General features: G+C 36.4%; 1 protein-coding gene across 4 annotated transcripts in view; it reads right to left on the reverse strand.

Moving 5' to 3' along the window:
• LOC138336283 (glucose-6-phosphate 1-dehydrogenase-like) overlaps nt 1-17,944 on the reverse strand; it is a 104,620-nt gene extending 86,676 nt beyond the window's left edge. For all 4 annotated transcript variants that reach the window (XR_011210407.1, XR_011210406.1, XM_069285711.1 and 1 more), the window contains exons 1-10: nt 17,786-17,944; nt 11,788-11,825; nt 8,362-8,470; nt 5,887-6,095; nt 4,447-4,608; nt 2,736-2,861; nt 2,205-2,298; nt 1,727-1,853; nt 702-791; nt 160-368 (exon numbers count right to left, since the gene is read on the reverse strand). Coding sequence is in view for 2 of the 4 variants with exons in the window: in XM_069285711.1 (XP_069141812.1) it covers nt 160-368; nt 702-791; nt 1,727-1,853; nt 2,205-2,298; nt 2,736-2,861; nt 4,447-4,608; nt 5,887-6,095; nt 8,362-8,470; nt 11,788-11,825; nt 17,786-17,887 (1,266 nt within the window). In the remaining 2 variants the exon portion in view is untranslated. The remainder of the gene's footprint in view (nt 1-159; nt 369-701; nt 792-1,726; nt 1,854-2,204; nt 2,299-2,735; nt 2,862-4,446; nt 4,609-5,886; nt 6,096-8,361; nt 8,471-11,787; nt 11,826-17,785) is intronic.
• Between the last annotated feature and the right edge of the window lie 8,623 nt (nt 17,945-26,567).

Genomic DNA, 26,567 nt, shown 5'->3' on the forward strand with positions numbered 1-26,567 from the left:
CCATGAAAATTAGTAGCCGCAAAAGAAAGCTGGTATATAGTTAATCAACAGGTGGAGAAAAATTAATTTTGACATCCTAATTAAAACCTCAGACCTATAGAGTCGTGACAGCCATCAAAGTTATATATGAAGATCAACACAAATGAACCTGAACCTTACCTGATAGCGATGATTGTATGACAGGTCAAGTTCTGTTTCTTCACTCTTAAAGCTCATTCCTGGTGATTTGGTCATCATTTTTAGGTACACAGCCTCATTTGGCTGTACTCGAATCACAAGTTCATTTCTCTTTACATCCCCGGGTTGGAAGATGTCGCCGGGAATGTCGCGGAACTGAATCCTAACCTCAGCTTTCCTCTCATTCAAGGCTAAAACATACCAGACAAAACAGATCAAAACAAGACCTTCATGTCATGATATTTTTCTCCTAAAACGTGACGTTTATGTAATTATTTTTTTCTCCAGTCTCCAATATATTGTTTCTTTATCAAACATTTTTACAGTTGAAAAGATGTATAGTTTTAGAGACTATAGAAAAGATAAGCAATAATAGATGAAACTTTTATTTCCCTAGTAGTCAGACCTCAGGCAAACACACAGCATGTTTACCCAAATGGGAGAGAATTACATTATCAGAAGTCACATCAGTATTCAAATTGATTAACTTGAAAGAATACAGTGTATGATTGGCAATGACTTACCTTTTCCACACCTCAAAAAGAATGGTACACCCTCCCATCGTTCATTCTTCACAAACAGGGCTGCTGTCGCAAATGTGGGGGTTGTGGAACCTGAAAGGGGAAAATTAAAGTATAGGCAATGTCCAGAATGATGGCATTTTTGAAAATCATTGACCAGCAAATTCATTGAAAAGCAAATACCAAAAGTTAATAACAAGAAATATGATCAATGTAAGGACCAAACAGAATAATTCAACATTATGTTATACAGATTCAAGAAAGTAGGATATCTCCTAAAGCAATAACTATGTGTTTAAGTCAATGAGAATAGGGGCAGTGGTGGCTGAGTGGTTAAGATGTCTCAAACATATTAACATATGCCCTCCACCTCTGGGTCACAAGTTTGAACCCCATGTGGGGCATTTGTCAGGTACTGACTGCTGGTCAGTGGTTTTTCTCTGGACACATTATAGTCCTCTATCACTTAAACCTTAATTTTTTACATTTTCACAGCAGTCCCACGACTGCTGGTCAGTGGTTTTTCTCTGGACACATTATAGTCCTCTATCACTTAAACCTTAATTTTTTACATTTTCACAGCAGTCCCACTACGTAACCTTACCAAGCACAGTTGGCAGTCATATAGGCTATGAACTTCCATAGCCTAATATTATGTCATTATCATTTTGACATCACAATTGTCGTGCCAGCGATCACGGAAAACGGCTGTTCAAATGACTGTTCATCCTTGACGATAGCAAATGATTAATTAATTATAGATGCAAAATCGTAAAATTGTAACCAAATGGGAATATAAGCATTGAACATCTTTCAGTTTGCATTCATAGTTAATATGTATGCCAACTGGACAGATCGAGGCAAATCCAACATAAAGCGCTAGCACCTTTCATGGAATTTGCCTCTGTCCAGTTGGCATTCATATTGGCTATGAATGCCAACTGAAAGATGTTCAATGCTTAAATGACCCTGGAAATGATTTATGAAAGACAATTCACATGACATCAGTACTTCGCCTGGTTACATACCTTTAGGAACAGTGGGATCTTCCAAGTACCCAACCTTCTCGTCCCCGGATCCCTTGGGATTCCCGACGTACTGACCCAACACCACATGTTCTAATTCTACTGGTACTATACTCTTCAGAACCTTCACCTGAAATAATCAATTACAAACCAATCGTCAAACTCTACCAGGAACCTTCAAAATTAATCTATTGTAAAGTATAAAAGAATCTCAATCACCAAATTTTGTATTTAATTTTCATTTTAAGTTTAACCCACACACTTATTTAGCATTCCTAATTTACATTAGGAGCTGCGGTGGTAGAGTGGTAAGGTGTTCCAATGCAATGTCAGGCAGTTGCCAGGTTCTAAGCGTTGGTTAGTGGTATTTCTCTGGGCACTCAGGCTTTCATCCACCTTCTTAAACTATAACACATGTCCTTAAATGACCCTGGCTGTTAATAGGATGTAAATTCAAAACAAAAATTATTTTTTAATTTACCTTTTCATTTCGTATATCTTCTGCTCCAGTCGAAGGCGGTTTCTCCATGGCAACCAGAGTTAGGATCTGTAATAGGTGGTTCTGCATTACATCCCTGTAAACAAACTTTTCTTTATAGTTCTCATCTCACAATACAATATTGTTCTCCACTTAATCTACATCAAAGGACCCTAAATGATGATCTGTGAATCATTAATTAGGTCTTCACATTTTGTTGATGTGTTTTTGTCATTTTGTATCGTTAACATTTTCTACATCTACAGTAATTAATAATCATTGTTAAACATCCACTTATCTTCAACTTCAATAATCAATCGTTTGGTAAACAATATTACAATATCAAAATGATTTGTTCAAAACAGACAAGCCCTGAAAGAATAGTTTCAAACAGAATTCTTTTTTATACACGAAAAATAAATCATATGGCATGACATTTATACTACTGCATCAAATTGGAAGTGTTCAACAGAATTTTGCCCTTCATTGAAATAGGTAAGCTCAGATACAGATAAAACAGTAGAAATACCTTACCTGATGATACCAAACTCATCAAAGTAGCCGCCCCTCCCCTGTGTTCCAAACGGCTCCTTAAAGCTGATGACAACCGAGGCAATGTTGTCTCTGTTCCAGATTGGACTGAACATTTTGTTGGCAAATCTGTCGAATAAATTGACCAATAGCAACATAATCTACAGAGAAAATAAATTTGAAGTTTTAACAGTTTATATGAAAACAAATTTCAGATGTGATGCTTTACAAATGTAACAGGATCCAGGATTTATAATAAATTTATTCACTGCCTTTTCGGACCTCTGAATTACTACTAGTCCAACGCTCAACCGATTCAGCTAAAGAGAAGTTCTGTCTAGCCAAGTGGAATATTGAATTAAGTATTGACCAGGGTTACACATGTATTGACCAGGGTTACACATGTATTGACCAGGGTTAATCATGTATTAACCAGGGTTTAATATGTATTGACCAGGGTTAAACATGTATTAACCAGGGTTAAACATGTATTGACCAGGGTTAAACATGTATTGACCAGGGTTAAACATGTATTGACCAGGGTTAAACATGTATTGACCAGGGTTAAACATGTATTGACCAGGGTTACACATGTATTGACCAGTGTTACACATGTATTGACTAGGGTTACACATGTATTGACTAGGGTTACACATGTATTGATAAGGGTTACACATGTATTGACCAGGGTTACACATGAAGTGACCAGGGTTATACATGTATTGACCAGGGTTACACATGTATTGACCAGGGTTACACATGTATTGACCAGGGTTACACATGTATTGACCAGGGTTACACATGTATTGACCAGGGTTACACATGTATTGACCAGGGTTACACATGTATTGACCAGGGTTACACATGTATTGACCAGGGTTACACATGTATTGACCAGGGTTACACATGTAGTGACCAGGGTTACACATGTATTGACCAGGGTTACACATGTATTGACCAGGGTTACACATGTGTTGACCAGGGTTACACATGTATTGACCAGGGTTACACATGTAGTGACCAGGGTTACACATGTAGTGACCAGGGTTACACATGTAGTGACCAGGGTTACACATGTATTGATCAGGGTTAAACATGTATTTGAAGATTTTGATTAATGTGTAGAATAAAATTCAATATCTCATTATTTATCATCCTTGGCCCCAAGTGAATTTGCTTCTTTATCTCTGGGTTATACATTTAACTTCATTTCTCATTAACTTTGATCAAGTCTTGATTTCTCATAAACTCCTGGCAATTGAAATTCATGATACCATAGGTACAGTAGCCTAAACACCAAGAAGAAAAGAATTTTCACCTGGGACTGAGGATGCTTCTTTTGTGTGAAACCAATAGATTTCTGGATAAAACCTAACAAGCCTAGCACCATAAAGTGAATCTCATACCTATATTAGCACCATGATGTGAGTCTCATACTGACCTACGCACCATCATGTGAGCATACAAGACCCATATCTACCTTAGCACCATTGTGTTAGTCTCATAATGTCATGAGAGTCTTGAGCTCATACCTACCATCATACGAGTCTCATACCTACCTTAGCACCATCATACGAGTCTCATACCTACCTTAGCACCATCATACGAGTCTCATACCTACCTTAGCACCATCATATGAGTATCATACCTACCTTAGCACCATCATACGAGTCTCAGAACTACCTTAGCACCATCATATGAGTCTCATACCTACCTAAGCACCATGAGATTCTGCACCATCTCCTTCCCCAGGTAGTGGTCTATTCTATACATCTCCTCCTCCTTAAATAAAGCACTGAGGTGTTCCGACAGATTGTTTGAGCTATCCAGATCCTTACCGAATGGCTTCTCTATAACGACACGGGTCCAGCAGCCACTGTAAATAGATCAATGTTAATATAATGCTGCAAACCATCTTCTTGTTACCAGCAATTTTATTTTGCAGTCTAATTTAAAAATATCAAGTATATCTAGTGATGAATGAGTTAAAGATGCTCCACCGCCGACAGAGCATAAATGATATTAATCATTTAAACAATAATTGGTGTTTAATCGTGTATATATATACCTAATGAACACAAAAAATAATATAAAATAATTTATTTCGCCTTTGGTGCATGCGCAATCATTACTTCATTCTATATCCTTTCGACGGCCGGCAGGATTCGAACTTGACTCAATTTTGATAGTAGGTTATCACAAATGCCATCTATGAAAGCAGTTTGCATCTAGATTTCGGTTTGATGCCATTTTCACGATGATAACAAACAGCACACACTACAAACAAGTAAAAACAGTCACGGAAGTCCCGTAAAGGTCACCACGCACGGGTCATGGAAGGCAGAAACCTGCGCGTGGGACTTGTTTTTTTTTTTTTTTTTTTTTTTTTTTTGAAATCGGTGCTATTTTCCCCTTCCTTTCCCCTTTCTCTCTATTTTCTCTTACTTTGATATCTCTTCTATCGTTTAAGACCATCTGCATGTCTGTATCTTGATAATTAAGCTCACAACAACATGTTTCCGGGCACACACTAAAATCCGGATTTCAGACCTCAATTTTTGACTTATTTGGGCATGTTCAAAGGTGATTTGTGACGTCACTAATGCAATGACCGAATCGATATTGACATGCTATATAGGGATGAACATCTTCTTTTCAAAAAACTAGTATTTAGTTTTCAACGGTCTCAGTGGGGCTCCAGAAGGGTGCATGAAATGGGACAAATGCATAATTACGCATAAATACGTTACGGCCGTCCAAAGGATATAGGATATAGTGCCACGGAATTTTTTCGGGATGCAATTAATTATGTTTCATATTTTTAACTTGAAGTAAAATTAGAAGCTTAAACTTTTCAATGGTGGTAATGGTTTAAAGTAAGTAACTTTTGTAACTGAAGAAAAATACTAAATCGTCTGCTCCTGTTTTTGATAGTGATAAAATACCATTTGTCAGCGATGGAGCATCTTTAAATTTTCCATTTTATACCAGTATTTGTTGTCCATAAATATGATTCCTTAAGTGCCAACTAACTTTAAAGTAAATATGTCCAGTTCCAAATTTAAATTTCCATGTATTGCATAATCTGTTTTCTCAATTACAATTAATTTTTGGTTACCCCATAACAAAATTGCTGCATTAAATTACTACTCACTCTTTTGCCATACAGATAGCCTTGATATTGCGTGTGACAGATTCATAGACGGACGGAGGCAGTGCCAGATAAAAGATCCGGTTTGCGTTGGTTTTTTGATCAAGAGCTTTGTTGAGGATAGAAAAACTTGCTGCCTTTTCATAATCTCCGGCGATGTATTCATTGACTTTAAAAAATGCTGCTAGCTTGTCTTTCTCACTGTCTTGTACCTTGAATTATAACAATAATGAACTAATCAGACAACCAAACTATCACAAGTTCACCAATAACAACTAGTTGGAATTGACTGAGAACTATATAATGTAAGATCTCTTTGGTTTTATTCTCAGATAATGAGAGCTATTGGCCATTCTCAGATGACATAAGGGCTATTTGGACAATATTCTTTGATGATAAGAGGGCTATTTGTCCTATTCTTAGATGATGATATGAGGGCTATTTGTCCTATTCTAAGATGATATGAGGGCTATTTGTCCTTATATATATTCGATGATGATATGAGGGCTATTTGTCCTATTCTTAGATGATGATATGAGGGCTATTTGTCCTATATTTCTTAGATGATGATATGAGGGCTATTTGTCCTATTCTGAGATGATGATATGAGGGCTATTTGTCCTATTCTTAGATGATATGAGGGCTATTTGTCCTATTCTTAGATGATATGAGGGCTATTTGTCCTATTCTTAGATGATATGAGGGCTATTGGTCCTATTCTCAGATGATGCCATGAGGGCTATTTGTCCTATTTTTAGATGATAATATGAGGGCTATTTGTCCTATTCTTAGATGTCATGAAGGCTATTTGTTCTATTCTCAGATGATGACATGAGGGCTATTTGTCCTATTCTTAGATGATGATCTGAGGGCTATTTGTCCTATTCTTAGATGACATGAAGGCTATTGGTCCTATTCTTTAGTAATATGAGGGCTTTTTGTCCTATTCTTTGGTGATATGAGGGTTATTTGTCCTATTCTTAAGTGATATGAGGGTTGTTTGCCACACATTAAGATATAAAGGCTATTTGTCTTATCGTAACATCCTATTAACCGCGAGGGTTATTAAGAATGTGTCAGGGTAGAGGAACCCAGAGTACCAAGAGATAATCTACTGACCAACAATCAGTACTGACAACTGACACCATGGGATTCAAACTCGCGATCAAGAGGTGGAAGGGTTTTTATAATTGTGGTAATATGTTGAGACATCTTAACCATGCAATCACCGTGGCCCCTAGCTCAGAATATACAGTACACTGAAATGTTGTGAAGATGTACTGTCTAACCTTGGAGCAAGAAATACATCAATGGTATTGTAGATGCATTATCCCCCACATTTATTATTGAAACTTCCATGTTCATCAAACTTCGATTTAGATTTCTCTTCTTCAATAATCTAGTTGTATTTTGTCCCTTTAAATGACATATCAACCGCATACAAAGTAAGGTGTAGTCGACGGTACATCTACAATATTGGCTGAAGTTCTTTTCAACAAGCTTAATGTAATCACACGTTAAAATGACTAACACAGCTCGTGGTTGGTGGCATTTTAATGTTTACACACCAATCGCACTCGTCCGTACGTACCGGTATATACCTTTCCTTTACAGTTACGAAAAATATTTTTCTGTTGGCTGCTTTCTTTCGATTACCTTGTGATCATCAGTGAAATTTTCTGGTGCTTACATCTAATTTGCTTCGTAAACGTTCAGAGGAATTTTATGCAAGAAAGAGGGAGAAATTTAAATTTGATGTACAAGTACTGGTCACTGATTGAAAATCATTTCAGTGAGGAAGTGAAGCACTTGTACTTTTAATATATGGAATGCTAATATAGAATGGTCGCAGATTACAGAATGAATTTCCTTCCCTTCAATACATAAGTATGGCTCACAGTGTTTTATTTTACAATTTCAGTTATCAGTAGTTGAAAATGTCCTTGAACATATTAAAATAAATCATATCTAGTGCAAAATGTTCCAGTTTGTTTGCTTTCTTATTAAATTGAGACAAGTATCCATTTTATCAAGTCTGTGATCAAATCTATAGGGCTTACTTTAAATTTCATGTTACTGTACTTGCCAACTTTCCCACCATTCTGTACATATTGCAGAAAAATAATGAAGTTAACCTTACAGATGGTTGACCTTTTGACCCGAGTTTGAGTCACCTATTGGTTTTGGTTTTGTTTAGTTAAAGTCCCATTAACAGCCAAGGTCATTTAAAGAGGTATACCAGGTTTGTTGGTGGATGAAAGCCAGAGTACACTGAGAAAAACCACTGACCAGCGGTCAGTATCTGCCAACATGGAATTCGTACTCGCGACCCAGATGTGGAGAACATGTGGTAATATGTCAGGACATTTTAACCACTCGGCCACCACGGTCACACAGTATACAATATATAAAGACAATCAATCACTATTATAGTCCCCTCCTGTTTTACTGGCTTTACATGTAGACTTTTAGATTTACCTTCATGTAGGGTAGACATCTTTTTTGTACTTCATCCATATTGATTTTGCTGCGAGCGTAGCCAATGAAGGATGTGTTTGGGGGGAGCAGTCCATCTCTGTATAACCACCTGAAATACAAATGTACCAGTAGGATTAAGACTTTTAGAATATCTACCCCTTGTGAGAGATTTTGGCAACAAGTTTCAGAGATTGACCAGCCAAAATTTTCACTCTGGTTAATAAGATTTCCCAGTCTGCATTTCACAGATTCAAGTAAGATCTGGGATAAAAGAAAGCTAACTTCCAATCTTTGTACCTCAATAGCATAAGTATTGATTCACATTTTATCAAACACAAGATTTGAATTTGGTGCTTTTTTGTTTATCTTTTGAAGCAAGGGCTAATGATAAAAGCAGAAGGGATTTCTATTGCCTATAATCATGTTCTTGGTCAAACACGGTCAGTGCTTTGAGTATAAAGTTATCTTTTCCAACTTCCCCCAAGTAACATTTCTGTGAAACATTTACATGTAGCGGTATTAAATTGTGTCATTTTTCAGTAAATATTAACTAAAGTATTAAAATTTGATCCTTTCACATTTACTTTAAAATAGATGACTCACAGGTAATGATATCTCGATAGCTGCATCAAATAGAGCAAAATCACGACCAAAAATGTGAACATGTTAATCCGGCCTGATAAGTAGCGTGTTACATGGCTGACTGAATACAACTTATATATAAACCTTATACTTTATAAGTAAATGTATCTAGATACTAAAACATCACAGGGGGAATACATTAAAGGCAATGAGTTTATTGGTATAAAAAAATCAGCAACACTTTATAATATAACTGATTGATGTCAATGTTCCGTGAAACACAACAAGTAGCTATTACCAAAGGCTACCGGGTATAGCACACCGACCCTGACGATTTATTTACTGTGTTGTAAACTCAAACCCCTTAGGGTTGCAAAACATTCATTTACTGTGAACTTTGATTTTGCTTAATACCATCCATGATCGTCAGGACTTACAATCTTAAACGTTTTTTTCTAGAGATCGTATGTGATTGTAACCCCTGGAGATCTGGGATGACTAAAATAGAAGTCGAGATGTTACAAGGGCTACGTATGTATCGGCCACAAACTTGTGTTAGGAATTCTTGTATTAGAGGTAATGGCCAATAAATATGGTAGACTAGTCTAACTTCTTGGTGACACTTGAGTTAGACGCTGTGATTGAAGAAGAAAAACCTGTAATTGCTTTTCTTGCTATGCAGCATGAGAGTCAACTGGTCGCGTATTGATTTCCTGTTCGCAGCTTTCCTTTATAAAATATCAATCACTCGAACTTCTAAAATAGTCAGAGTATACTGCAAACACAAATATTTTAGTGGTCGTTTTATTTTAGCGTTTTTGTTATTTGAACCATAGCAAAACATTCTACAGTATAGCATATACAGTCAAACCTGTCTTAGCAATCACCTCTGTATAAAGACCATCTGTTTGACAAAACCACTTTTTCAGGATACAAAATAGTAATTTTCAGCACATTTTGACCTGTGTATAAAGACCACTTGCTATAAAGACATTTAGTTGCATCACTTGGATGGTCTTTATAGAGAGGTTTGACTGAACTATACAATCTCTCTGACCTCCATTTGTCATTTTTGAAAAATTAGCAACTGGCCATTAAATTACCGATAGTGTTGGAGCAATATCAATCACAAATTATTATTGTCAGAAATTTCATTAATGCACAATTAATTATCAAAGAAACAACAATTAAAAGTTAATCAATAATTGGAAAAAATTTGAGAACACCAAAATGAATTTGCATTTTTATAGAAAAGAATTGCTCCATTTTTATTTTCAATTCGTATTACAAGAAATGAACTCCATGAGTCCAATTAATTTACAACTGATCAATCGTGCTGAAGGAAGTTTACACTGTACTTATTGATTAATAGATAATTGCTCTGGAAGTTTTCATCAAGATTGAACAATTATCGACTCAGAAAAGTAAACAGCTAATCATGGAGAGTAATTTCCTCGAGATCAAGTTAAACAGTCCGGGTAACGATACAAGTTCGTTAATTCTGTCATGATGATTGTTAGTTTGTGTCATTCAGTTTAACAGATTGGATTACTAATGCGATCTAGCTCCCGATATCGTCGGGGGCGGTCAATACATTGCATGATTGTCAACAGATGTCGGTAAAGTTGAATCAGTAGGAGATATATAACTCATGTAATTTTTTTAAGGTGCAATTTTTATGGTTGATACAAAATATAACAGTATGTTTAACGGAGGACATTTTAATATTCTTCCTTCCCATAATGTGAGAAGTAGCTCTAGTGTAAGTGTCTACCATATTCGACCCAATAAACACCCCTCCTACCCCTTAAGTGTACCTTACCCCATTTTAACAGCAAAAGATCTCATAAAATAATGACTGCAAATATGAATATAATATAGCTTTCTTTTTAAATCTTTAACTTCTTTTGCAAAACGTTTTTGCAGATCATTTTGGGCAATAATTTTGTTTAAATGTTGAGATTAATGGTGCCATTTTATTTATCAATTAATTATTGCACCAAAAATATCAAAAGTCGAGTTATATGCATGTTTTACCACATACATCATCAGTTGAATTACATGATTACATTAACATCAAACATCTACATTAAATAATGCCTAATTTTCTTACTGGAAACAACTGGATTATATTTCGGCATATATGACAGGTCACAAAAAGTAGGACAGTCGTTTATATGTCAACTATCAATCATGTTTATTACTTACATACAATATTGCATATATATAACAGAATACGAAATAGATCAATGCCTCACTTTCACAGGCTGTGTGCCGATTTTGACCTGATTTTGTTGATATGTTCGACATTTATGTATGTTTTGATCTAACTTCCTGACCTATTGTCGGCTATAATGTCCCCATCGCTTAACAAACGACAATTTACTTATATATGAGCTCTGCGTATTCACCTATATAATATACTCAGACTTCCCTGTACATCAGACATATACCAGGTATTCAAATATACTAGCTGTCAAAAAACGCTGGAAGGTCCACTAATTATATATTAAGGCTTGGTATTAGTGTCAATTACAGTACATGTTACCGATCTTCGTATTAGACACCATTAGTTTGCCGGCTACAGCTAATTTAGGTGCATCATGTTCTTGTAACTGAAATTTCACTTTTACATAATGTCCATGGCCATAAAATCAAACTCAATGTGAAATTTTCTTTTTAATTATTGAATTTTTTTAACTTTCTTAAAATAGAAATGGTGACTTGGCCCTTGAGTTAAGATATATATATTTATATATATTATCTACAAACATGTGCAACTTTTGTAAAAGATATAATAAAAAAACTGAGTATGTTTTAAAGCATGATAATTTTATAACTTACCATAAAGTTGGGTAGATCTTCTTTTTCGCAAGGTCCCCCTACAACAAGAAGGATAAAATTGTACATACACAATGTATGGTGTCTTTTTTTACGATTCACAATTGTTTATATTTTTTAACCTTTGTCAATGGACAGGTGCCTCAACCTTGCAGACTAAAATGGTAACAAGCAAACTTTGAATTCTTGTATTTTTGGTATACTTCTCTGTTTTCCCCTTACTTTCTTTCAAAATTTCGCAACGTAGCTAATTAAGTGAAAATCACTGATTAATTAAGAATTGATACTTTCCTTGTAAAATGAAATCATATCATTTAAATTAATTATAATTACCAGTTATAATTTATATAAACAATGATCATAAAGCATATTTGTATGTTGTCATGTAGGGCATATACATTAATAAAGGAAATACCGTATTCGACCCAATAAGCGCCCAGGGCATTTCAAAAATTGAAAAAATGAAAAGGTGCTTAATAAGACGAAATTATTTCAAACTTTTACAGTTGTGTTTAGTATTGGTCTTTACTTATGCCTAGGGAATTGAAATTGAGGCCTCAAAAAGGAGGAGGGGTGCTTATTGGGATATGAGTACTTATTGGGTTGAATACGGTAGAAAGGCTTTTCCCAATTACTAAATTTATTTATCAATTAAGGATGCACACAATACATAATAGATATCAATTACAAGTGGTTTAATTTGGTTGAAAAAAAATAGCAGCAGTCAATTAAAGATTTATCATTAATGCTTCGGAAAACCCCCTAATACATTAAAGGCAATATCTTGTATTGAACTGAGACTTCTGTTGATCAACGATTTGTAATTACAAGTGGAATTTGTCAATTCTGTTATATGTTTCAATGCATATTTGCTTCTTGATTATGTAAAAGAATTGCCTTAGTGAACTGATAATTAAAGGCAAGTTGAAGACTTCTGTTAAGTGGCAACAACTTTTTTACTGATAAATGAAGCACTAAAGCTTTTTAGGACAAATTTATTTGTAAAGCCTCTTAAGGCATGTGTATAGATCTTTAATGTACACAAGTTGACAGGACACAGTTTACTAATCTTTTCAGCTAAATTGGAAACAGGTTCAAGTTTAATGTATCTGAGTAGAAAATCCAACCAATTTGACATCATATATGTTTAAGTGGACTTGTTGACAGGTCATAGTGTATGTAGTATGTTGAATATTTAAATGTTCCTAAAACTGTAGACTTAAGATCGATAGATACCTTGGAGTCTTTTAGACGTATAACTAGATTCATTTATATGTGCAAATTAAAGGTCATACAGTGTTCAAGAAAGGAACAAATTGCAGACTGTCAGACAGATGGGACAATCACAAGACCCCTGTTTTTTTCAATTGAAGCTATGTAAACCATGGTTGACCATGGTTAAACCATCGACGTTAAACCATTGACACAGGAAACATGGTTATCCATTGGTTAACCATGGTTTGACTTCTACGTTAAATGGCCAACCATGGTCAAGCATGGGTTAAGCATGGTTGATGTGTTGGAACCCTTGGTTTTATGTAAACCATGGTCAAATCATGGTTAAACCATGGTTTTTAAACCATGGGTCAACCATGGTTAAGCATGGTAAGGAACCATGGTTGAAGGCCCAGGCGGAATATCTTCCCAAATACCAATGTTAAACCTAGTTAAAATCCAGGTGGCCATACCATGAGCCCACTAGACCATGGTTTTGAGTCATGTTCAACCATGGTCATGGGTATTTTGACTCGTGGTCAAAACACCATGGTTTACATGGTTTGACCTATGGCTTGAACCATGGTTGACACATGGGTCAATTCTATTGGTCAAACCATGGTCAAGTCATTGTCAAAACAGTGGTCTCATTATTGTCAAACAAATGTTCAGGCCATGGTTACCCTACAGAAAATTTTCAGTGGATTTACGTGGATAATTTACCTTGGAATTTCAGTGGTTATATCCAGTGGAAACAGAGGTAAAATTTGCCAGAATTTTTACACACTGGTTAAGTGATATATTGCAATAGAATTCAAGTGGTAAATAATCTATCGAATTTTGTATCAATACAATGGAAATTCCATTATTTGATATTATTACTCAATTCAATGTTTGCTGAAACAAATTGTGATGGCAATAGGTATTTATATATGTATTCATGTTTATAACAACAGAAGAGTTTTACTTGGAATCAACCACCAGTTTACTGTGTTCATATATTTTTTATACTACCACAGATAAGTGCTAAGAAAATCTGTTATCAGGGATATGCAGCAATTGATTTCATTATACATTCCAAGATAAATTAGATATTTGTCTGAAATAAACCTATAGTTACAAAACATGATAGTTTGTTATGGACAATATAACACAATAACAATTGACAAATACACAAACCTATAAAAAAATTCTATATGCATATAGGAAACACAATATCAGTGTGCAACGATTTCATGTTGATAAAGAATTGCAGACAAATCAAAACTTACTAAAAGTGTTCATCTGTACTTACAGACATTCAGGAATAAGATAATCCATTCACTAATTGGCCAAAACTTCCATTTTAAGAAGAGAGATGTTTCCCCTTCCACACTCCAACAGACACAGCAGCCATTTTGGATGGTGACTGTTTTGGCGGGAAACATATAGAAGTCATGTGACTCATATTGTCGGGAAGTGAAACCATGGTCAACCATGGGTTAACCATGGTCAAACATGGTTGAAGAATATCAACATCATCTCAACCACGGATGACCATGGTCATAATTTAACCATGGTTAAAATATGAAGTGAAACCATGGTCAACCATGGTTAACCATGGTCAAACATGGTTGAAGGATATCAACATTAGCTCAACCATGGTTGACCATGGTCATAAATTTAACCATGGTTAACCATGGTTACTACCATGGTTAAAATATGCCGAAACCATGTCTAACCATGGTAAAAACCATGTTTAAAATATGGTTAACCTTACTGACCATGGTTAACCATGGTCACCAATTGACAGGGGGTAGGTGGGTGGGTGGATGGAGGGACTAGACTGACGGACAGATGGACAGATAGAGACAGATATGTACATGCAGTGCACTTGATAAAAGCTCTATAGTGGGTGATCTCCCTATATTGTAAATTGGTAATCTGAAATTCATAATTATTTATTCTGTAAACTCTGAAAACTTGCGCCCCCCCCCCACCCCCCTGCAAATTTAAACCTTACTATAAGACACATGTATCACATGAAAGGCGAAAATGGGAGCACAGTACAGTCATGTGTGAATTGTAAATTGTTCAAATATAACAAGCGTTACTCAGACCATCCAATTATTATTGAAAACCATGAAATTGAAGTCTTGTCACCAAGTTTAATATTGAATAATGTTAATATTACCAGATTTTGTTGCAGAGCTAACATAAAAGTTCAAGTATGTGATTCAACAGATTCAGATTTTTTTCGTCAAGTGAACTTTTCAACTCCAGATTAATAATATCATCACATGGCGATAAACTAGGACGTTCCTTTAGTTGACATACTGTATTTGACCCAATAAGCGCCCATGTCCCTATAAGCGACCCTCCCCCTTTTTCAAAGGCCTCAATTTCAATTGCCAAGGCATGAATAAAGACCAAAACTACACAAAACTGTATAGATTTGCAATAACTGTATTAGCACCTTTTCATTTTTTAAACGCCCTGGGCGCTTATTTGGTCGAATATGGTATGTTAAACTTTGTCACAGTACATATGTACTGTAAACATCTTGTGTACAACATAACACTCATGTTAGGTTAAACGAACATTAGTGTATCATATATCATAAGTTTATTACTTGTAACATCTCCATCGACATTCTCTACCAGGACTGTCAAGACCCAGCTAAGAAAACCATGATATTCTGCCGGTAAAAGGATAATTTTTAGTTTATAGTGACACCTGACCACAAATCGTTGTCCGACTTTGATCTGGTTTTACAAGACAATTAGGTGTAATCTACTTAGAAGTATAACTCTGTACATATGTATCTACATCCATCGCATTGGATCAGATTTCAGCAGTACATGCAAGCTCAAATTGCTACCACAGATGGCTCCATAAAAGGCAATTGATATAAATATTCATAGCAACATGTAAGTTAGTCAAATTTCAATAAATCTAATCTGAATGTCTCGATCGACTAGTCGAAACAAAGTGATAAATATAAACAGTTAAATGTACTGTATCTGAATATTTGCATAAAATCTATCTTTCATAAATATGCAAAATCGATCATGGAATATTTAAGAGAATTAAGTAAGGATTTGAACTTGAAACTCAGAGAAGGATGCAAGTGACTTAAAGTTAATAAATGCATATGTGTAAATTACCGGTAATCAAGCAGGTTTTCAATATAATATCAAACTTCTAAATTTATGAAAATTCAATTTCTCTAAGTTAAGAATAAGTCTCTGTTTAGTTTTTAAACAAATGTTTCCTGGAGCAGATATTGAAAACAATCATCCTTGCTTTTTTAAGAGTTTAAGTTATAACATAGACTGGTAGTCACGCTCACTGTGAACTCATAACCGGTGCCCTCTATAAAGTAAAGGTATATTGATGTATACGACTTGAAATTTACTGAAGCGTAAACATGGAGATTCTCAGTGTTTCAGTAGGATTATGTTACATATACAGGTAACTTTTACTACCCGCCTACGCTGTACATCAGGGGCAAGTCAGGCCAAGGTTTTGAAGACATTTAAAGACATTTTGTATACCGGGCTATCATTCCTTCGATTTGAAACAGAATCTCTGTTTCATTGAAAAATCTCTAATTTCATGGTGAACCATCTAATATTTTTCGTGATAATTACATGATGCCTCATCCTAGCTTTGATCGTTTAATACCGCAGAACCAACCATATCACATTGGTATATATTTGGTATAGTTTGAGAAAAGACATTTTAACATCTTAGGTTGTGTCCTAATTAATTAATAATCGTGACTAAATTGAAATTAACTACTACACTGTCTATACAGTATGTGTTAAAGATAATGCTTATACTGGTTATAATTTTATCCTCATATTTTAAACTTATCGATGTAGAATTACTCCTTAGAATAACTTTTGACCTCTGCCATGCAGGTAAGGCGTTGGAATTGCAATTGCTGCCGATACTGCATGATCGTAAGAGGCCATTAAATTTAGGATCTTAACTATTTTTTCTCCTCTTTTTGACTTTCTTCTTCCTAACGTCTCCTTTGACACCACCTCACTTTTGGCCTTCAGTTGAGCGTTCGCCCCCATGAGCAGTTAGGTAGGCTCTGGGTTCAAAACAATAACAGAAAAGTATTTTCATCCTAATAATATTAATTGATTTCAACTATTATCCTAATTACAAAGTGAATGATATTGGTGGTAAAACATACCTATAGAACTACCTAGCTATAACGTTAAGGATGAGTATACAGGTAGCTACATACCTGTACACTGTACCAGGATATGACTAATGGGAAAGATAAAGACAAAATGAAGAATAATTTGATAATTCTATTTATATTCTGGGGAAAACATCACAAAAAAAAAATAAAATAAACATCGTTATAAACATTTATGGGTCATTTTGACTATCACATGAAACGTCATTTGATTTTTATTCGGCAAGTCTTCACTTTTCGTCTAGTTGCGGAACAATTTTAACAGGGTCGAAATTTGCTGTGTCACAGTCAGTGTGCGTTTTTATAAACTTTTTTTCTGTGTGTGTTCAAACTACTGCATAAACTTTAACAAGATGACTAACCAACATGCAACATGTTCAAATCCCATTCATTATAATAGTTTGACATGCATGTGAATTGTCAGAAAATAATACAATGTCCAAATCGTGAAAATCGGAAAATATAATCGACATCCTGGTTTTTCACCACTCGTCAAAGTGAAAATGTAAACAAATGTGCATGTAGCCCGAACAGGCATGCATATGCATATAGATTGTCGAAATTCAAAGGTTAAATATTTGCACTTACCGATGCTCCCATGACAACAAACACATGAGAATTCGTTGACCCCTCATAATCGAGAGATTCCCTCAAAAGGGAGAGCATATCAACCTTATTCGGTGAAGCCATGTTCTCTGATCACCAGCGCTTCGCCAAGTGCTGGGTCGAGTTCATTCCACCGTGGCCAGTAGTTCCGGGTCATGCGCATATAGAACATGGACTGTTCCATTTTCTCACCTTCGTCTGGTGACATTTTGTTACATGTTGAGGAAGCAAATTGATAGGCCTAGGCCTAAAATTTATTTTCAAGAAAATTGTAAAAGCCTAGTTATAATGGTTAAATAAGAGATGTTAGGTCTGATTACAATTTTAAAAAAAATAGACAAAAATAATATTTTTGTCAAAAACATATACTAAGCTTAGATCTACAAGCTGAAAATTAAAAAAAAAACTTTTAAAATTGCATTTTAATATATATGCGTCTAGTATTTTATATCTAGAAAACAGAGATAAAATGAAAATTAAATTAAGCGCAAAATTAAAAAAAATAAATTGCAAAATATGCGTGAAGTATTTTACATGAAAAAACTGAGATCAAATGAAAATAAAATAGAACTTACCCCAACCTCACGTATTTCCATTTTAAGTCTATGTTACTTTAATCAGTTTCTATGAGGCCAATGGCCCTAAGTTACAATGATTAAAATAATAGATCACTGATATGATGGATTTTGATGGGCATCTTTATCAGTCACATGACTCTTTCATGAATTTCTCCATAGTTTTTAAAAACCCTTTGAAAACATCGGGACAAAACAATTTCGTCAAAATTCTATATAGATGTATGCATTTCTGAATTTCTAATTTGATGTCAGTATACATAACTAACGACCAATTTGAAGTTGTAAATGCAATTTTTGATAACGAGAAAGATCCTGCTAGAAATAGTGGAAATTAAATTTCGATCGCTCCCAAAATGCAATATGCACAATATCGGAGTAAAATACCTGCAGTACTTTCTGAGTTAGCAACGATTGTTAAAATTCAAGATGGCTGCCTGTCGGTCATCTTGTTGTCCGATCATGATTCAATATGCACAACTTTGTGCTAATAGGAACCGAAATATTGAATTTACAAAAAAAAAAAAAAAAATCAATACTCATACGATCAATCACAAAACCAAGGAATGCTTAAAATCGGTAGATTTCAAAACAGCATGTTTTCAAATGACATTTACATATTTCATGTGGATTATGCGCGCATTATCTACTACTATTACTGCAATAGGTATTTGAGTATGACACAACATTTGTGCGTAGATATCCTGGTTTGTTGACAAAAACGTGTTATTATGACTCTAAAAGGTGGCTTTTCTTTCTATTCTTTCTAATTGGGTTGAGAATCGGGGAAGGAGGGGGAGAAAATATCCCTTTGGCTGTGGATGCGCAGAGGCGAGATTATAGATGAATGCCCGTCGGAGACACAGGGGGCCAACTCAATGAAAATGAATGTTGTCATTCATTTTTGTATTTAGTGGATGGACTGATGAGTATATATGACAGTCATGTGATTTTTTTTCCAAAAATACCAGATTTGAAAAATTATTAAAAAAATCGGGATATTTACTATAAAACAGAGAAAGGGACGACAGTCGCCATATTGGATTTTTTACCCCCACCTCGATTAAAGTTATTTTTTTCATAATAGTATACCTTTTTTCCTAGAGTCATAGTCACGCATCAGTCCTCCGATAATCCATAATCACACACATACCATGCAAAAGCATATAAACGATGTCTATATAGTCAAACGCAATATTTTAATCCAAAATTACCGGCGCTTTCTGACTTGTGACATCGAAAGCAACGTTCTAGTGAAGAGCGATTAGAGTGACTTCCCCTGCAATGTCATTCAATGGGTTTAGTCAGAGGTATTCCGATACATTTTAATGTTCAAATTTTCCGCGAAAACAAACGTATCGGAATATCTCTGATTAAACCCATTGAATTACACTGCAGGGGAAGTCACTCTAGTCGCTCTTTACTAGGACGTTGCTTTCGATGTCACAAGTCAGAAAGCGCCGGTAATTTTGGATTAAAATATTGCGTTTGACTATATAGACATCGTTTATATGCTTTTGCATGGTATGTGTGTGATTATGGATTATCGGAGGACTGATGCGTGACTATGACTCTAGGAAAAAAGGTATACTATTATGAAACAAGAGGCCCAGAGGGCCTGTATCGCTCACCTGGTTTTTTGTTAGTAATTATCACAAGACTCTGACAATTAGAAAAATAAGCAAATTGACTCCCAAAGTTTAATTTTGAATCACAACCATACAATGATGCTATTGATACCATACAAATATGCTATCCAATACATAGGTTCAGAGACAAAGTAATTTATATGAAAATAGTAGCCTAATTGACCTTTTGACCTCGCATCTATTGCCGTCTAAGGCCCCGGGGGTCAGCCCTATCATTTGTACAATTTCAAATCCCAGCCCTATAAGGATGCTACCATTGCATTATAAGTGCTCTTCCATTCTTAGTTGCAGAGAAGAAGTCGTTTATATGGAAATAGCTAAATTGACCCCTTTTGACCCCACCCTTCAGGCCCCCGGGGGGTCAGCCCCATCATTTGCAAAATTTTGAATCCAAACCCTATAAGGATGTAACCATTGCATTATGAGCGTAATCCCATGTTAAGTTGCAGAGAAAAAGTCATTTATATGGAAATTGACCACTTTTGACCCCGCCCCTCAGGCCCCCGGGGGGTTAGCCCTATCATTTGCACAATTTTGAATCCCCACACTATAAGGATACTACCATTGTATTATGGGTGCTATACTGTGCTTAGTTTCAGAGAAGAAGTCGTTTATATGGAAAGAGCCAAATTGGCCACTTTCGACCCCGCCCCTCAGGCCCCCTGGGGGTCAGCCCCATCATTTGCACAATTTTGAATCCCCACCCTATAAAGATGCTACCATTGCATTATGGGTGCTATACCATGCTTAGTTTCAGAGAAGAAGTCGTTTATATGGAAATAGCCAAATTGGCCCCTTTTGACCCCGCCCCTCAGGCCCCCTGGGGGTCAGCCCCATCATTTGTACAATTTTGAATCCCCATCCTATAAGGATGCTATCATTGCATTATGGGTGCTATCCCATGCTTGGTTTCAGAGAAGAAGTCGTTTATATGGAAATAGCCAAATTGAACCCTTTTGACCCCGCCCCTCAGGCCCCCCGGGGGTCAGCCACATCATTTGTACAATTTTGAATCCCCAACCTATAAAGATACTACCATTGCATTATGAGTGCTATCTCATGCTTAGTTTCAGAGAAGAAGTCGTTTATATGGAAATAGCCAAATTGACCCCATTTGACACCGCCCCTCAGGCCCCCGGGGGGTCAGCCCCATCATTTGTACAATTTTGAATCCCAACCCTATAAGGATGCTACCATTGCATTATGGGTGCTATCCAATGCTTGGTTTCAGAGAAGAAGTCGTTTATATGGAAATAGCCAAATTGACCCCATTTGACCCCGCCCCTCAGGCCCCCGGGGGGTCAGCCACATCATTTGTACAATTTTTAATCCCTACCCTATAACGATACTACCATTGCATTATGAGTGCTATCTCATGCTTAGTTTCAGAGAAGAAGTCGTTTATATGGAAATAGCCAAATTGACCCCATTTGACCCCGCCCCTCAGGCCCCCGGGGGGTCAGCCCCATCATTTGTACAATTTTGAATCCCCACCCTATAAGGATGCTACCATTGCATTATGGGTGCTATCCCATGCTTGGTTTCAGAGAAGAAGTCGTTTATATGGAAATAGCCAAATTGACCCCATTTGACCCCGCCCCTCAGGCCCCCGGGGGGTCAGCCCCATCATTTGTACAATTTTGAATCCCCACCCTATAAGGATGCTACCATTGCATTATGGGTGCTATCCCATGCTTGGTTTCAGAGAAGAAGTCGTTTATATGGAAATAGCCAAATTGACCCCTTTTGGCCCCGCCTCTCAGGCCCCTGGGGGGTCAGCCCCATCATTTGTACAATTTTCAGTTAGTAGCCCATAAGGATGCTACCAGTCAAATTTTGTTGAAATCCGACCAGCGGTTATGGAGAAGAAGTCAATTGTTGACGGACGGACGGACGGACGGACGACGGACGACGGACGACGGACGACGGACGACGGACGCCGGACGCCACGGTATGGCATAAGCTCACCTTGGTCCTTCGGACTAGGTGAGCTAAAAATTAACTTTAATCGAGGTGGGGGTAAAAAATCCAATATGGCGACTGTCGTCCCTTTCTCTGTTTTATAGTAAATATCCCGATTTTTTTAATAATTTTTCAAATCTGGTATTTTTGGAAAAAAAAATCACATGACTGTCATATATACTCATCAGTCCATCCACCAAATACAAAAATGAATGACAACATTCATTTTCATTGAGTTGGCCCCCTGTGGTCGGAGACAACAGAGAACAGAGCAGAAACATGACAGAGAGAAGAGGTAGAGGAAGTTCCTAAGGTTAATGCACGGGCCGAGAGCAAGACTAAATCTTTGTGGTCAAATAAGAATATTCAGACAGCAGATATTCCAGAAAGACAAATGGATGCAAGAGAGCCAACATTGAAGGAGGTTTCAAAACTTAGCGAAAAATGCAAAGACAGCATCAACACTGGGACCAAACGGCATTCCGCACAAGGTGTATAAAATCCCCTAAGCTTCTACTCAGACTTTGGAAAGAGGTTTGCAGAAAAGGGAGGATACAAAGGAAGAAAATTTCAAAAGGACAGTTTCTGACAATATCGTTGCTAAACGTAGAAGGAAAGATCTTCTCCATATAGGCCAAGGTGCCCGGTTTCTTGGGATGCATTGAATGTGTTTAAAGTGAATAGTCGGGCAAAGAAAACCAGTCTAAATGCGTTCATTGGCCTTCCAAAAGTTCTCACATATTAATACGACGGTCAAGTTCTGTTTAGTTTCCCAGTTCTGACCATTAAAGTAAAGAAAAGTTGAAAGCATTGAAAGCGAGGCTGCGTGGGAATGTAACCACGGACATAGTGAGCCGGGAGGACGTTTTAGAATTTCCATACTTTAAATTAATTTCTTCGTACGCAGACAGATTTTAACGAGAGATTTTATTTTTCCATTTCATAAGAAGTTATACTGGATACATTCACACCATTTTTACCGACTTTAGCCATCCTTGCCCGACTGTTCACTTTAAAGATGCTCCACCGCCGACAGAGCATAAATGATATTAATTATTTGAACAATAATTGGTGTTCAATCGTGTACATATATGCTTAATTAACACAAAAATTAATATAAAATAATTTGTTTCGCCTTTGGTGCATACGCAATCAGTACTTCATTCCATATAGGATATAGTGTCACGGAATTTTTTCGGGATGCAATTAATTATTTTTCATATTTTTAACTTGAAGTAAAATTAGAAGCTGAAACTTTTCAATGGTGGTAATGGTGTAAATAAGTAACTTTTGTAATTGAAGATAAATGCTTAATCGTCTGCTCCTGTTTTTCATAGTGAAAAAATACCATTTGTCAGCGGTGGAGAGCATCTTTAAGTTTTAATTACTTTATTATTAAGTTAGGTATACTCTTCCAAATGTAGTATTGTCCAACTTTATGTTTGTATTATATGATATACCATTTGAATATCATATATTAATGTATGCATATGTATATCCAACTGATGAGTCAGCAAACTCAAAGTTAATAAACCTGAACCTGAACTTGAAGTTAACCGAGCTGGGAAGCGAATGTGAACCGTGGATACCTGGCAGTTGTATGGGTTTTATTAGTTTAATTAACAGCTATGGTCATGTAGGACGTGCTAGGTTTAATGGTGGAGGAAAGCCGGAGTACCCGAATAAAAACCACAGACCAGCGGTCAGTACCTGGCAACTGCCCCACATTGGATTCGAACTCGCAATTCGAACTCGGTGGAGGGCTTGTGGCAATATGTCGAGACACCTGCAGTAGTATGGCTGAACCTGATAAATGCGTATGACACCGTCCCACGCAGGTTAATACTAGAGAAGGCTTTGGACCAGTACGATGTCAGAGAATAAGAATGGAATCATCGACAGCTACTTACAAGGAATTCACATGAGATTTCCTGTCAAGGACTACGTAGGGAGAGGAAGAAGGCAAGAGAACACAGAAAGGGCCAACATTCATTCAGTTTCGGATGGAGGACCAAACACCCGTGAAAACGGCATGTAATACAAGTGTGCTAATCTGGGAGTTCTAGGATGTGCAGAGGGACTGGGCATCCTCGATACACCAGGGGTTCCGATCAATTACGATCTCTACACCCATGGACTATCTCATAGTAAAACTGAAGGCAGCTTAGGGGAACAAATCTGAACCAATCATAGGCCTCCAAAAACTTTTCTTTGAAGACTAGAGAGAAAGCGACGCCCAACTTCAAAGCCACACTGTCAACCACAGTATACCGTTATACGGTTCTTTTGATGTGCATCAAAGGACTAAATGACCTGTTTTGTTATGTTGCCTCCAGTTTTTACTATGAGATAGTCCAAGGGGTGTAGCAACTTCGCTAGCCAAGGGTATTAGGCCGATTCTCTTTTTAGGAAGAGAATCGGACTTAATACCCTTGGCTAGCGAAGTTGGGGTGTAGATATAACGTGTGATCGGAACCCCTGGAGTATAGAGGATGGGGACTGGGAGATGCGGGTGGACATGGGAGGGACAAAGCTCTCGTCTTTCCAGAGGTGTTGGAGACAACTTAAAGATTGGTGTAATGGTGTAAATGATTTTGTCCTGGGAGACCAGATCTGAATCGGTTCAGTGAAATTGGGAGTCTATGACTTGAGTATTTTTTGCCCCGAAATCCATTACTTTTAAATTACATTTTTGTCAGTGTAAAGAATTTAAGTTGTTTTACTTGAAACATTTAGCGCATCACCGATTCATATTTATAATTTGGAAGTTTAAGTTGCCATGATAACCATCCGAATTATGCATAAATTAAGATTTTTTGATAGTTTATTAGGTTTTGACTAAGAAACAATAGGGAGAAACCTTGAGCTTTAATATTTACTAAGAATATACAATGTACAGGTACCTAAGCTACATCTTTAGGAGAAATGCAACGTTTGTTCAAGTATGCGCTCTATGTTTCTAGATAGAAAACTCAGATATCAAATATGGCCAAAACTTACAAAATTTCCACATTTTCATAATTTATGCATGTTGTATTAAGGGTGTACTCGACATTTGAAATTCAACATTTTATTTAACTAAATGACAGGTGTGAAAATATTTCACATAAAGGAATTTTATCGAGTTATAATCAATGCCTATTAAAACATTAAATGCATTTGATGTAACAGGCATATAAACATTCTAGGTTCAAACATACAGATTTGTATTTGATAAAAATATACCATATGATTCCCGAGTCGCAGGTAAAACGAGGGGAAGTAACTCTGTAAGATCCAGCATGACCAGCAAGGCCGTTTTCGAGTATACATTTTGACTGGTTGAACCTAGTTGTCCGTTTCACAGGGGGCCAACTCAATGAAAATGAATGTTGTCATTCATTTTTGTATTTGGTGGATGGACTGATGAGTATATATGACAGTCATGTGATTTTTTTTTCCAAAAATACCAGATTTGAAAAATTATTAAAAAAATCGGGATATTTACTATAAAACAGAGAAAGGGACGACAGTCGCCATATTGGATTTTTTACCCCCACCTCGATTAAAGTTAATTTTTTTTTCATAATAGTATACCTTTTTTCCTAGAGTCATAGTCACGCATCAGTCCTCCGATAATCCATAATCACACACATACCATGCAAAAGCATATAAACGATGTCTATATAGTCAAACGCAATATTTTAATCCAAAATTACCGGCGCTTTCTGACTTGTGACATCGAAAGCAACGTCCTAGTAAAGAGCGACTAGAGTGACTTCCCCTGCAGTGTAATTCAATGGGTTTAATCAGAGATATTCCGATACGTTTGTTTTCGCGGAAAATTTGAACATTAAAATGTATCGGAAGACGGGCCTGGTGATTTTATATTGTTTTCAGACGAGCCGTGGCAAAGCCTGCATAGGACTGTATAAAAAAAATGCTGCATGTCCGTCTGGATTTATACTTGAAATAATGACTTTAACAAACTGTCTAACAGGTTATAACTTATCACTAAACGTAAACGGCCCAAGAGAAAGCTGCATATGACGGAAGGGAGATTACTAGAACTAAAAGCACAGTTTACTCACAGGCGTTTGACTCTAAGACATTTTTCTCTATATATATATGTAATACTGTGTCACAGTATTACATATATATATATATATAGAGAGAGAGAGAGAAATGTCTATAGAGCCAAACGCCTGTGGTCTACCATAGATCAGATATAACTTGTCCAAAACCGGCTCTTGTCTAATCTGGATCGCTGTCAATGCATGGCAATGTACATTGTATAGTACAATGTAATTTAAAAATGTCATAATCCTTAAAAAAAACTGACAATACCGGCCAAATGATTCGCTGGTTCTGGTGCATCCGGTTTAGACAAGTTACGCAATTTAATTAAAGCAACGTTGAAATTGAAATCAAGGCCACCACGTATTCTCCATACCAACAGACCTCGATATGACAGATAAACTTATAGTTTCAGTGATTTATACATCATCCTCGATATTCCATGGGTTACTATCACTGTCGTTACATTCACAGACAGAGAAGTTTGAGGTTGGCTAGATATGGAATAAAGCGTGGGTATTA

This window comes from Argopecten irradians, chromosome 12 (genome assembly GCF_041381155.1).
Source record: "Argopecten irradians isolate NY chromosome 12, Ai_NY, whole genome shotgun sequence".
NCBI lineage: Eukaryota > Metazoa > Mollusca > Bivalvia > Pectinida > Pectinidae > Argopecten > Argopecten irradians.